This window comes from Barbatula barbatula, assembly GCF_947034865.1.
Source record: "Barbatula barbatula genome assembly, chromosome: 1".
Taxonomy (NCBI): Eukaryota; Metazoa; Chordata; class Actinopteri; order Cypriniformes; family Nemacheilidae; genus Barbatula; species Barbatula barbatula.
Genome location: NC_136766.1, coordinates 9,553,291 through 9,568,431, shown reverse-complemented (window position 1 = coordinate 9,568,431; position 15,141 = coordinate 9,553,291). Strand labels below are relative to the sequence as shown.

General features: G+C 39.2%; 1 protein-coding gene across 1 annotated transcript in view; it reads right to left on the bottom strand.

Moving 5' to 3' along the window:
- pcdh7b (protocadherin 7b) overlaps positions 1-15,141 on the bottom strand; it is a 109,446-nt gene that overhangs the window by 54,237 nt on the left and 40,068 nt on the right. Inside the window, 2 exon segments of the mRNA XM_079470134.1 lie at positions 1,784-1,846; positions 1,848-2,000. Of these exon segments, the coding sequence (XP_079326260.1) occupies positions 1,784-1,846; positions 1,848-2,000 (216 nt within the window).

The window sequence follows — 15,141 nt, the reverse complement described above, 5'->3', positions numbered from 1 at the left end:
ACACATAGACCATTAGCTTTCCTAACCTTACAAAAAATTTGAATGCTAAATGAATCTGAATAATTTTTTTCAAGGAAAACCTAAGTCACCTTTTTTCTCCTTTTGGGGATCTGACTGATGGCTTTAACAACCCAGAGTTTTGATCGAATCAGCCTTGCATTGAGCTCCTTGTGACCAATTACTTTAAGCTCAGGCTGAATTAAACCCAGGCTTTAATTGGGGCTAATTTTCCCCACCATTGTCTTAATGTAAGCGTTTTAAATCGTGCTGAGAAAAAGCTTCAAATCCTACGCAGTGAGTGGGCTAAAACAATTTCCCTTCCACCAAACCCATTTAATCTACATTTAGGCCAATGTTCTCTAAATGGCAGAGTCAAAAATCCCATTTTCAAGTCTCCTCCAATATCGCCACCAAGAGCCAGACATCAGACAAACATTTTTTAAACAATGTCTGGGGTTTGACCACTCTCAAAAAGGTAATACAATACAAAGGGCATTTCTGTTCCATACATGTCAAAGGCCCTGATATCTTGACTCTAGGCAATACATTCCCTCCCGTCTTTCTAAAACGTTCTCTGATGGGCCAGGAGAACAGACATTCCACGTAAACTAGCACACTGACCACACACAATAAGCACCTGTTGCTGATAAAGTATCGAATGTAGACAAGACAGCCTTCAATGCTCGACAACTGCTACTGAATACCTGCATGAGAACACTGGCTCCATTGAAAGAGATTGCTTGGCCGCTCATTAACAATAGAGGTAACTGTTGACCACAGAGAGGTTCTACATGGGATACGCAATCCAGCCACATGAAACGAGATACACGCACTTACAATCGCAGCCTTTTTGCCTGTTAAACCCCTACAATATAAAGACCAAGATAGGGACGGTAGCTTATCAGATAGGGGATGATAGTAAAACATGGCCAAATCCACATGTTGAATATTATATGTTTGCAATCCACTACTGATTATAAAATAAAAATGTGAAAAAACGATTCAACAAAATCTCATGGCAAAAAAGTATTTTACGATGTTGCTAATTTCTAACTCGTATGAATTCCTAAGATCTTATTCATATATTTTTATACAATTTTCTTTCCCACCAGTGACGTCAGGTTTAGGGGCAGATTAGGAATTGAAATTTATGAATTCATAAGAATAAGCCACCTCGTAAAGAAGTTACGAATTCCTGTGAGATCAGGTTGATTTGATTCATTCGATCTATCTGTTGGGACGATGAAAAATAAAGTGCATAAAATGGTCTGTCTGCAATGATGTAGCCTTACCCTCATCAAACGCTACAAGTAAATCTAGTCAAGCAGCCTACAAGGGTTGACATGCCAATGTAACTCAATGCCACAATCACAAACTTTAATCACAAACTGAGACAATTACTTTAAAAAAATAAGAAAGAACAATGTACACTTTAAAAAATGCTAGACTGTTTCAGCCCATGGTTTGGTCAAATCATTCTCTTTGTTCATTTATACCAACCCTAGAGTTTTTTCTACATTTGACCCAACTATGGTTTGAAGGAACTTAGCATTTTTAGTGTGTATAAAAAGCTCACAATAAATTCTAGAAAAGACAACCTAGAAATTCACGTCTATTCAGAAGTCTACCTTTGCCAAGGTACAACAGCAGTGTAAGCGTGCTTGTGTGTGAGTGTGTGGCGTTTTGTGAGAATTTTCCTATCTTGTTGATTGATTACTGTGTCTCTTTCTTTTTTAGCTGTTTAGCTTATCTCTGACTCATCTTTTTTTGTGTTTGCCCCTACCATTTTCCATATGCTCTGCCTCACCGACACTGCCATCGGGCGTAGTCCTCTCATAGGCGTCTTCAGGTAGAGGAAGGGCACCTAGTCTGGGGCCTGATGAACTCTTGCTGCTGGGCGTCTCCGACTCCTCCAGACCGCTGTCGTAGCAGCTCTGCAGCGAGCCCTGGTGCGGGTCCTGGGGCTGGCTCACCACCGAGAAGGTCACTCGGCGGAACGGCTACAAGAGAAGAGATTGCTGGGGGTCACTGGACGGAAGTGGTCGAGGGGGGATTGATGGGTAGATTTATATTTTATTTTATTTTGGAAATGGGTGCGATAATTCTCAGTTAAGCTAATTCTCTGAAGCTCTAGTTAGATACCGCACTCCCCTCTATGTAAAAAAGGATATAAACAGTAACTGGATTAATTGCTCCCTCTATGTAGTAAATACATGTAGCCTGAAAGCAGTTCTGCAAAAATAAACACAACAATACTAATGAGCAGCACAACACTTGTTTAATGTATTCCCACATGAAAAAATGAAATGTTAGGATAGTAAGTTCAAAGCCCACAGGAGTAAGTACAGATGCCACGCTTGGCATTGCGGTTTAATTTTAGCAGCGGAGGTCTGAAGGACGTCAAAGTCTCCTTGTGTGGTTTACTTTATAGCAAAAACAGGACAAGAGGAGCATGTACGGTCCCGAAGGGAGATAGAATGGAACACATAGCTACGGGCTTATAAACAAGAGCACACATACACACACTTTTCAAAGTACTGTAACTAAAGAGCGAATAGGTGAAAGGAGACACACGCGAGTAATAAACTGCTACACAGGATCTTGTGTGAGTTTGGCTTTGACGCTCTGATTTTCATTTCCTCCACTTCTTGAAAAATCGGAAAAGAGCGAGATAGGAAGAGATGAGTGACAGCGGGCCGGGAAGGGTGATAAATGATTTTAGTTTCTGCTGACATCTGGCAAAAAAGAAAAAGTAAGGAGACAAATTAAACTAAGGACATCAAGTCTACTGAATGTAGTTCCGTTTATTAAAACTGAGCCATATATTCATGAAGCCATCCTGCTGAAATCAGCTTAAAGAAACGGTTGACCGCAATATTTTTATTCAAAGCTGATTCACCCTCGAGTTGTTTCAAATATGTATAAATATCATTCTTCTGATGTACACAGAGAAAGATATTTGGAACAATACTTGTAACCCAACAGTTCTTGGCCACCGTTTACTACCGTAGAAGAAAAAAATAGCTTTATGCATTTCATTGTTCTGTTGAACACAAAATAATTTTGAAGAATGTATGAAAGCAAACAGTTCTGGGGCACTTTTGATTACCATTGTCATGTTTCCTACTACTGTAGTCAATTGTGGTCAAGAACTGTTTGGTTACACATTTTTAATTCTGGGTGAACTGTCCCTTTAAGACAGCCTAGTCTTAGACTTCTGGTTTTAAAGGGGTTTCAGGCACTCTAAGCTGGTTGGACTGAGAGACCAACTTGCATGAACAAGAGCTACATCTTAGACTGGTAAAAGCTGTTTGGGTTAAACTGTTTTAGTTGGGCAAATGTCTTGATCTCGGCACTGATCAGGGTGTTTAAATGGCTAGGGTCAATGCCAGATGGGCAAAACACCCCTTAGGATGCTTTAAATGGTAAATAAATAGGCTGTTCTAATTAAAATACTGCTACAGTACAGGAAACCTGGATTAAGAAAGTTCATAACCATTCTACCCTTCAAATCCTAATGAAATGCATGATCCTGTCCCAGTGTACACTGTGCTACTGGATACATATGGGCTCTGAGCTAAATGAGTGGCTGGGCGAGCAAGAGAAAATGGAAAGGAGAAAGAAAGAGCAGGAGAGAGAGAATAAGAGCGCTGAAAGGTGTAAATTAAATTTTCATAATTTAACTAGCATTGGAGCCTTGTAATTAAACCATTGACTCTTCCAGTCTGGTTAAGTGAAAGCAGAGGGGGAAAAGAACAGAGGACAATAAGAGGAGAATTGATCTCCACTCCCTCCCATCATTCTCTGTGCCTTTCATTCAGCAGCCTATTACTTATTCAAATAATCCTGCACTGATCATTAGGACAGTTTTGTTTGTTGATGTTCAGCCTGTGTTTGGCAAAATCAATAATCACCATAGTTCACAATAAGTCGAATGTAATGTTCATGTGTATTGTAAAGATTCTCTAATGTACAGTCAAGGGTGAAAAGGTCATAAGGGTGATCAGGACCATAATGTGTCATCCTGACAGGGTTTCATTTAGGTAATATTCTTCCGATTGTACATTATTCCACCTAATATACAGCTACCCACCAAATAAACGGAGTTGAAATATAGATTTTTTACAGAACAATACCAGAGCCATGAAAATAGCACAGTACGGTAGAATTTAGCAGTCATGCAAAAATATTTGAACGCTTAATGCCGCAATTGACCAACCGGAATCAAGCACTCTTATTTAATAAATATAAACATCATCTAAAAACCGAGTAGCTTTTTGTTATTCTGAACTCTGCAGCGGGAGGTTGGCCGATGCATTAAATAGACACTAACAAAGCAGCGGCCTTTCTAAGCGTTCGCCTCTGGCCGTCTCCCCACTGCCCCACTTCCTGTCACTGCACATTTTCTTTCAGGAATATTAAACAAGACGGAGCACCATCATTCACTTCACTTCTCTTTCCTTTCCAACTCACTGCCTTTCTGACTGAGTAGCCTAACACTCATCATTACTCCAAATTGTTCCTTTAATTTGACACGTCGCCATAATCTTGGCATTTGTATTCTGTCAGGTTAGCAGGAACTGCCTTTCAACTTAAAGGAGCGCACGGCAGTTTGAGACTGTTGTAGGGACACACACACACACACCCTTTTACGGACAAAAATACCTATTCTTTGGAGTTCTGCATCTTTGCATTGATAATGAAAATGCGTATAGTAGGAGCCATCCATGGAAATCTTGAGAAACTGAACATTTTGTACAAAAGGTTAAATGTCTTGGACAATTTCAATGGTGTGTTGAAAGCAAGTGCTTGATGTGCGCATCAAAACAAAGGGTGGGCATACCAAATAAAAAAAATTCATGACCATTTTTCTTTTTACGTTATTTAGTAAAATAATAACAAAGACATCTTCAAAATACAAGAATTTGCTTGTGGACATATGTGCACATCTCCATATCTCATTCATTTTACTTTTAATATCTCTCTCTGACCTCTCCTCCACTCTACCTCTCCACCATCATCCAACGATGGCCTGTCAAAATCAAACAAAATAACAAAATACAAAAAAGCACACGCATAAACTTGAAATGGGTGCTTAAACAAAACACATCAGAAAAATTGATGAAAAGTCGGCACACCAAAACTCCAAAAATATCATTTTTTTTTAATAGACTTTTACAAAATGTGTAATGTTTTGTAAACATTTAGTAAAGTCTATTAATTTTATTTTTAGAGTTTTGTTATTCCATCATTTTGCCATCACATAACACATTCAGGATCCAGGTTTCAATTTTTATTTAATTAATTTCCTATGCTGCATTCATTTAGTTATTTATTTCCCTCGTTCTCTCATCCTTCATATCTTTGTATATCGAAATCTTGGCAATAAATCATGTTTCCATGTAATTACAATCAGCATTGAACAAATGAATTGAAATAAATATGAATGTGCTAAAAATTTCACAACGAATAGTCAAACATTTTTTGCATAATTAAATGGAAGCCCAGAGGGGGTCTTGCTATTGTGATGAAATAACGGATCAAAATCATGTTGTATGTATCAAAAACCCATTTTCTCTCTCTCTCTCTTCCTAGAATGAAATGACTGCAGCTAAGTGTGACAGCAATCTAAGTCCCATGCTGAAGAGCTGAGGTTTAAATTACCCACAAATGAACTGAACTTTAGATAAATCGGTGGAGTGTGGCATTGTACTTGGCGGAAATACCATTTTATATTATATAAATGAGTCAATGAATGTCATGCAAGAAAGACGCGCTGAGATGGGAAAGTGATTAGGCATGCAAAGATGTTGATGTACGGACAGACGGAGTTGAACAGACAGTTTCCTGTGTTATGAAGGGATTATTTCACTAATTCACCACACATGTCAGAACATTCATTCCATCTTCCCTTTTTAATTCATTTTGCATAGGCCTGGTTGGAAATCAGATTGAAAAAGGACCCCCTGATGAGAGGTGCGCTTGTGACACATGGCTTTCATTCCCAATAGAAACAGACACTTTATCTTAGCCCTCTCTGATAATAAAGGCCTGGTTGTGGCCAGGTTTGATTAAATGTTGCAGACGGTGATATACAATCCAGAGACATATCTAAACATGAACAGTGGGCCAGAGCTACAGTAATGGGGTACGGTAGAGTAATCAAACTTTCCATCAGCTTGTAGGTGAGCACATCTGATGTTATGTCCTACTTTGTGTGCCGAAACTGAACCGGCTGAACTTTCATCAATAACTTCACACGGTCTGATATTTCTCTTCCTTTCAGGGCTGTGGGCTATTGCTTCTCTTGCAACGCTGTGATAAATTGAAAGGAATATCTGAAGCAATACAAACTAAATATTAAATGTGCAGCGATGGAAACTGCAGTTTAGGACGTTGCTGCACTACTGAAATGCTAATTCGACAAGAGTGCTTGTAATTTTATTTTTCTTAGCAGTGCTGGGGATACTATTTCAAACACCCAAAAGAATAACCAATACATTTGAATTACTTTGAAAAATAGCCCTATTCTGTAAACACTCTAATTTTCTTATGCTTTTATACTATGCTTTCTGTAGTATCCGAGCAGAAGAGGTGTGTGTGGTGTTCTTTGTGGGCAATGGAATGACCTATATCCATGACCCATGAAGAGCGGTGGTTTAGGCAATGAAAAAGAACACAAACTCTAAAGCCTTGTGTGTCTTTTTGCAATCGAGCAGAAAGGAGAGGAAAGGAGAAGATGAAGTGAGGGAAAAGGGACGGAAAGAACTAACAAAAGATGAGATACGATGGTTAACAGCAACATTTATGGGCTTGGTGGTGTGCCCAGTGCTGGAAATGGGGTGGGTGGGGGGATTTAAGAGTTGGGGCAGGGAGTCCAGGGAGTGATTTCCACTTCACCTAAACGATTCCTATCTTTAATCTATGAAATGGATGTCAAACGTTATGCATATTTCATTAAAAATATGCATTTATTGTTTAAAACCATAAAAATGTCCCCAGCTAAACCCCCAAGTAGCAAAATATCTGCCATTTCCAGCACCTGGTGTGGTGGAGACATCTAAAAGAAGAGTAGAAATCATCCAAAAGTGACTGAAGACGATGACCTGGTGGTAAAACCTGTAATTAACCCCTGTTGAAATTTTCATAAGCACCCTGAGGGTGAACTACAAACTGCTATCTGATCAAGCTAGCACTGTACAAAATAGCACAAGGGTGGAGCGCCCAACTGTAAGACAAAATCACTTGTAAATCAGCACTGGAATGATCTCATTCTCATACGTGGTTGAATTGGACAACCAACCAAAACTGATTCTAAAGCTGTGATTCTAAGGCTGTCAAGAGTAAGTAATCTGCATTTTGAATCACTGATACCCCTGGAAACAACAGAACATCGGTTCTGAAAAATCTTCAATGGATTATTTTTCTTCAATGGAAATGTTACATACATTACATTTTTTGGGGGTTATTTCAACTCAAATGCTGGGTTGTTTTAACCCATTTTTGGGTCAAATATAAACATTTTCTGGGTTAATTTAACCCAACAGTTGGATTGTCAATCTTTTACCCAATGATGGGTTGAAACCCACCAAAATGTTTAAAGTGTACACCCATATCTTTCATTGTAAGACCAGTCAGTTACTTAGCAAAGTCAAACAAGTCTTCAAAAGTTATTATTATTAGGATACATACAGTATGTAGACAGAAAAATATTGTCTTACTAACAAATTAAGTAAAACGGCAAAAATAAACCATTACTTTAAATTATTCAAGTATTTAAATAATTAAAGTAGCAAAAGCATAGTTACTAGAATATTTATGCACGCACAATCCCCTACAGCCCTACCTGGACACCTTTCAGGAATGACAGGATGTTTCAAAATCTTAACAATAAAAATGGTTCCAAACATCTTATGCACTAAATCATGTTTGAAAAGTAGTTCAACATGTTAAGAAAGGAATGCATATGTGTGTTTGAAAGACTAACAGAGCCCCTGGTGAGAAGGTCAGGGAGTTTTGTTTATCCTGTAGCTTGGGGAGTCTCAGGTGTCTGCTTTGTCTTAAGGGATGACTGGAGCTGGTCAAGCTTCATTTCTTTTCAGCCTTCCTGCCTGTGAGGACCTCCAGATGGGCTCCAGACCTCCTGAGACCCTCTGGAGTTTAGCCAGGTCTGAGGCCTCTCTGGCAAGCCATTTATTAACACACTGCACTGCAGGCATTGAAATCTTCCAGGGCATTTTTAACTGCTGGACCTCCTCCCTCTGTGCAGAGCACTTTTTATATCTTACCCAACGCTGTTGAATCTCAGTCAACCAATCCAAGAAGTCAAAAGGCTGGTTTTACAAGAAGACCTCAGCGCTTACAGAGTTCACAAATCAATCTGCAAATGCTTATGAATAGGTCAAACTGGTGGAAGAATACAAAAGGCAGGGAAGCAGGGTAAAATGCTATTGCGTAGAGGTTGCGTTTTCAAATTTTAAGAGATATATTTTTATATCGTTTTTTTAGGGGAATTTTCAGAGATGCAGGAGACGTAAAAAGAAGTATCTGTGATATGTCACCCAAAAATGTAAACTCTGTCATAATTTACTCACCAACCTGTATGACTTACTTTCTTCTGCAGATAACAAAAGAAGATATTTTGAAAAACGTTGGTAAGCAACCGAACAAAGGAATTTAGAAATGGTAAACCTGATGCAACTTTGATGCATAAGGGTTAATAAATATTATGCCGGTGTAGATTACAGTTTCCTAGTTTTGGATAAAATTGTCTTCCATGTCACATTAACCAGGAAACTTTCCAACCAAGAGAAAGAGATGAATCATGAAAATATATTGGATTAAAATTGTATTTTACATCCCGAGCATGGCTCAAAAAGAAACCTTGAACACATCCAAACTGAGGCGCAGCAAACATTGAACAGTTTATCCACTTTGAGCTTGTCCTTTGATTGCAGTCCACATCTCCACAGCTTTCTACAACCGGCTCTATAATCACTTTTAACCTATCCGCTGCCCCATGAACAAGCCTCAAGCTGGACTGATCAGCACTTCAAGAACATTCTTTTAAAAAAAGAAACATAAAGCTCCCAGAGTTGTTTTTCTCTCTTTTCCCCTCCCACTGAAGTTCTTCAGATAAAGCCTTCACAGTACATCTTGGCAGATGTCAGCTGGCTGGCTTTGAATATAATTATTTTCAAAGACACTCAGGCGTACCTATCTCACCTGGCCTGATCATTCCTTCATCTATCAATTTTTCTTGTCATCCACCTCACACTCTCTAAGATGGCACAGCGATGCTTCCCTTCTTGACGTTCGAGTCCATTTCCTCTCAGGCCAACTTTGCCTTTCCTCATGCCAAATGTTCCAGATGTTCAGGCCTTTGCCAAACAAAACACTGAGGATGTTAGTGACTGTACTGAAATTAGCTGCCCTTGTTTAACAGCATTCATACGCTCGTAGTAAAAAAACGCCTTCTGGAACAGGATGGCCATCAGAAATTCTCAAAAACTCTTCTTTATAGAAAAGAAAAGTATAACAATTGGAATGTCTTTTTAAAAGTTCTCACTTTCTAAAATGTAGGTACAATGCTGCCTCAGTATCTTCACAGCCTTTTCTGTGGCAAACATTATTCCCCCTTTGCTGCTTTTGTGTCAACCACAATTGATCACTGTGGGCTCCTAAAACTCGAAAAAGTGCTGTGATGCTGTTCTCAAGAGGTCATAGTAACCATCTTATTGCCCTCGCAAATAAATAAAGATCATGTCTGAGTTAGCTGTTGGGCTCTTAATGAATGCCTAAGTGTTTTGGAGCACAGCCCTGCCAGTTAAAACAATATTTTCTCCACCCTTATACGCCTGTTTTCATTTTACATTTAAGAAATCACATTAACATTCCTGAGAGAGGCTGAAAATATGAAGCAAACTAACTCAGACAGATGGAAATCTCAAAACATTTCTCTGTGCTCTTTTTGTCAAATCCTGGCTAAACTTTTAATTGCTCTTTAAGCGGAGGATTAGGCTTGAACACTGCAGCCATATTCTGAAGGGATGATCTGACAGCTTCAAAAGCTTAGTTGACCTCTGACCCTCACTCCATTAGAAGGAACAAAACCTCCAGGGTACAGCTTGAAACTCAAGAACTCAAACATGCGTCTCACCAGTGTTTATTTTTAGTGGGCTAAGAGTTTAATGATAAAGAAGCCAGACATATATTTTACAACAGATATTTTTTCTCCTCCACAAAAAATTATGGATGCATTTGTTAGTGTGCTTTTTGTTCTCAAAATGGCTCTGTGCTTTGCTTTTTTTCATCTCATCCCCAATATTTCCCTGTCAAATGTGAAAGGGATATGCTGTTTCCTGTTCCTGTGCAGAATATCTAACCTCATCATTGCAAATCCATTATCATCGCAAGCAGAAATGAATTATGTTCTCAGGTAACCATCAAACTAACAAAAATGCTTTCAGGTGCCTTTCCTAACATGATAATGGTGGAAAGTTGAACTCCATTTCAACTCCGAAATGCACACGGCAACAAATAAACACAAACACACACGACATCTAACTTACAGTCTGGAATTGACTTACACGATCACATAACAGACAATTTCAAGCTCTCTCCTTCAGCTCAGAGGACACTATCTTCCGCCTTCTTGCGTGTCCCTTCAACTGTCAATCATCGGCCAATGGCATCGCAGAACACGGAGAGCCCGGAACTCACTCCGAGTGCGAACAGTCAATCTGACAACTGACCCACTAATGTCATCGAGTGACAGTCTTAATCTTAGGAGCTACGGCAGTCGGGGTGACAGAGGCCTAAGAGTCAGCGAAAGCACGGGTGTAAACAACCCTCAGGGTGGGCTGGGTACCCTAACTCGGACCATGCGGTTTCCAGAACAGTGAAATCGGACCATGGAGTCTTTCCCGAGCAAGTATCCGCCAGCCAAATAAAAATTCCACACAGACTGAGGAGAGAAATGGCAAAACAGAATATGTGTTCACACTCCAGAGGGATTATGACTGACACATGACTGCCTTAACAAAGCGGTGAGAGATGTTGGCTGGCGTGCTGTGTTATCTAGATCATAAGTACGAGTTTATTAAATACATCTGCAAACAGAGAAGCTGTCGAGATGTCAGGTTATGTATTACAGTAAGATGGCTTTATCGTTTTAGGACTTGCGAAAAATGAGTTTTTTTCCTGATTCAAAGAAAGTATTTAACCTTCATCTAAGTCAAGTGGTAATGCAAGGAAGACAATTAGTGTCATTTAGCCAACAGGCTTTCAGTGGCTGAACACAGCGTACAGTAGCTGTCGTAAGATTTCTTAAGATTTCATCGCATAGGAACATTTATGACTGCTAGTTGGTATGACAATAATGTATTAGAACCTAAAAACTCTATTATATGTGCATATCATACTTGTTTTCTTCGGCACCGTATCTGTTGGCAAGTTTTTCATGTAAGAGTTTTATAATATTCCTGTTGAAAAATCATAATTTTGATATACAATTTTCACTTTTTTTCTTATATCCTGTTTTTGTGTTAAATCTTTGCAGCAATGCACATTTGAAATGCACTATATTTACATTTTGGTAAGTAACTACACGTGACCGCCAATAAATTCATTTTCTTGTCACGTATCTTATATATTTAACAACATCACCCATTTTAGCAGTTTACAATGACTGCAAAAACGAAAACATTTTTTTAAACCTAACCCCAAATGAAACCTGTTAACATTTAATTTAGACACACACACTCCATACGTTTGAATTTATTCCATTCTGTTTTCATTTCATCCCTTAACCCTTTTATGTACTTCATTTCCTGTGTGGCTGAACACCTTTCAGCGCGCTGCATCAAAAGAAGGCGTTTATCACAAATAAATCAATGTCAATGTGACAGTAAAGCAAAACTCCATTTCCAGGGGCCTTGGACACATTACTCAAAAAAATCCCCTTCGTGTCACCCTCAAACATACGTACACACATGCGCATGCACACGGGCCCATTGTCATTGCCGCGTCCTTCATCAACACACTCCCTCCCCAGTTTAGATAGAACAAGCCATTTGTGAGTCTCAGCCCTGGTCCAGAAGACAATTATGATAGCTGCGATTAAGAAAACAATTATTCCAGAGAAGTAATTATCCTCTAATGTTTGAACAAACAGAAGCTCGGAGAGAAAGAGAGGGCCCGGGGCCGTGCGAGATTAGCCTGGTATTCACACTGTGATGGCCATTACATCCAGGGCTAGTGAAGAAGTGATCAGACTACTGATGCAACAACATAATACAAACTAATTCATGCTCACGCTTGAACACAAACAGCCCTCGGATGTGTGATTTAGCATGCACGTTCGCACCTGTGTCCACACGGTCCCCTTTTTTGCCAAAATATGCACATATTCATAAGAAACACCTCCGATTCTGTCACTGTTGCTAATTTCAATTGTCCCATCAAAAGAAAAAAAAACGAAAACTCTATTGCACATCGCAGGAAAACGGTGCTTAGGAAATGAAGGCTATTATTCCATTCCCTTTTAAAGACCAAACCCTGAGATGAACCCATTTTTATTGAAAATAAAAAATAATTCTAATAATAAATGAACAAAAAGATGATAGAGTGCCATTGATGCTCACTTTGCATGACAGACGAATGAATACAGAAACAAATCTGGGTTCGGGCCATCTCGGCCCTGAGGCGTATCGAAAAACATAACAAAAAGTAATATAATTGGAGAGCGAGTGATGAAGCGCCTTCTTTGTACGGACAAGGTCAATTTTCTCCGGGAGCTGTATTGAGAGATGATCTCTCTTTACAATCACCAGGCATCATGCACTTCTACCAATGAATTAAAAGTGAAGTGTCATTTTGTAATGCTGCTTTCATATCCAAGTTTGCATGTACGAGGGATGCACTGCAAAGCAGGCTGGGATTTTTTCTAGAGAGAGGAGATGTTGAAAGTCAGAGTCTCAGTGTCTTCTAGAATGGCTTGGAGCAGAACATCTCTTACCAGCTGGCATGGAGCGTTAAGTGGAGAGGAATTGGAAGCGATAACAAAACATGGAAAGAGAAGATGCTTGTATGCATACAGGCTTTTTTAGAAAAACAAACAAACTGGCCTAACTTTGTCTGAAACCTATTATATAACTGATGTAAGCGTACTGCTGAAAGAATTGCAAACAACCGCACATTTATTCTAAAGTTCACATATAGTAGTTAAGATGCGTGAAGCTTCAGACGGATCGAGCTTTATCAACAATTCCACTGGCCACAAAGACCCAAAAACTTTCATATCCACTCCTCGCATGTCTTCTTCGCTTTCAAACCGCCGTCTGTGAGCTATGCGATTTACTTTCTCTAAAGATAGCTCGGCACATCAGCCTTTCTTCAAAGGGAGGTGCTATCAGGCACTATCATCGCCACGGCAATGATGAAGATACAGATCCTAATCCCCATGTAAAAATGAAAAACCCCCAAGTGCCCGTGGAACTTAATCGAGTACACTACACATCTCCTGCCTTCCACTCACACTCCAACCCTCTTTCTACTCACTTTCTCTTTCCATCCGAGATCTAAGTCACTAAGATTAGAATTCACCTTAGAACTCTTGCTTTTTACTCTAATTGAAAACTCGGGCATGCATTTTTGCTTGGCTTTGGAGTCGTCGCTCGTAGAGGGAGCTGTCATTCTGTGCTGATTTGGGATCGGCACCTTTCTCAAGGTAAACAACATGAAACATGTTACAAGATAGCTTACTGGGTAACTGTATTTGTTTGAGAGGTAAACGTGTGGCTTCCACATTGTCACTTGACTCAATAGCTCCTTGCCTGAGGGGCATGCAGAGTCAAGCGTATTATTAGCAAAGTAAAAAAACATCCCTGGGGCCAGCTAAACAAATAACACACACACGCGATACTGGGATGATGGGGGAAAGACAAATGACACAGAGGGAGCGTTTTCAAATGAACCAAACTCTTGCACCCTTACAGAACACTTTTGATGCTACAATCTAGATAGAAACCAAAAATTCCAGGTTGCGTTCATCCATAGGTCAGATCTGACCTCTGTCAAGTCTTCAAAACCCTTTGTATCAGGATACTCTGTGGTCCAGAGAAAATGTGACCGGCCTGAGGTTAATGACCAGGACAACTAGCTTGATGAAATGACAAAAGGAGCTGGCAATGAGAGATATGGACGTGGATAAATGGAAAGAGGATGAAATGAAAAATGTTCCAGCTGGTAATCACAATAAATTCAGTGTTAGAAGGGACACGTGTCACAATGTGAACGAACACAGATGTTAAGATTTGTGCAGCTGGAGTAAAGTACAGGCCGGTGGCTAGGCGATTATGTTTTATGCTTATTGATCGAGGAAGACATTATGAGAGAAACTGGTCTCTTGTGGATATCAGATGTTATACTGAACTCTATAGGTGAAGCTCACCTTTAGTCAATAGAATAATATACCAAAAATGTTTTTTCCTTTAAAATGAAAGTGCATTCACCTTCACCATATAAGGACAGATCAGCTTGGACATTCTGCTTAGTTTACCTAAAAACAGTCTAATCTGTGTTTTTAATTGCAAAACAAAAAAAAGGTTTGCAAAACAAAATATAGTTGTACATTTTTATTCGTAATATGTTTATAGCATTTTATAATATCCTCAAGGGCCCTATATTAAGTTTATACACAAATACTATTGACTGCTTATGCAAATGTTGACAAAACAATTGAATCGCCTACTTGCGGTTTAAAAATATTTGGCTGTGCCTGTGTGTTTCAAAACACTTGAACTTGAAGAGCAGGTTCCTTAAAATTCACAGAATTCAAATTTACAGACGTTTAGTCACACGCACACACTTAACTCTATTTTTCTTCAACAAAGACACACACCCTCAAACTGGCACAGTAAAGACGGCACTTTTTCATTTACTTTAATGAGCCATAGAATATAGGTGTTAACAGCAATCTTAATGTTACCAGTCGTGACTGGCCTGAATATCCAAGAAAAGAAGCTCTTGAATCGCATAGCCTACATGTTCTCCAAGCAAAGCACACAGGTGAAATTCACTAGGCAGTTTTACAAGTCTTTGTCAAATACATTTATGAAGAAAAATAACATTTTTATATTT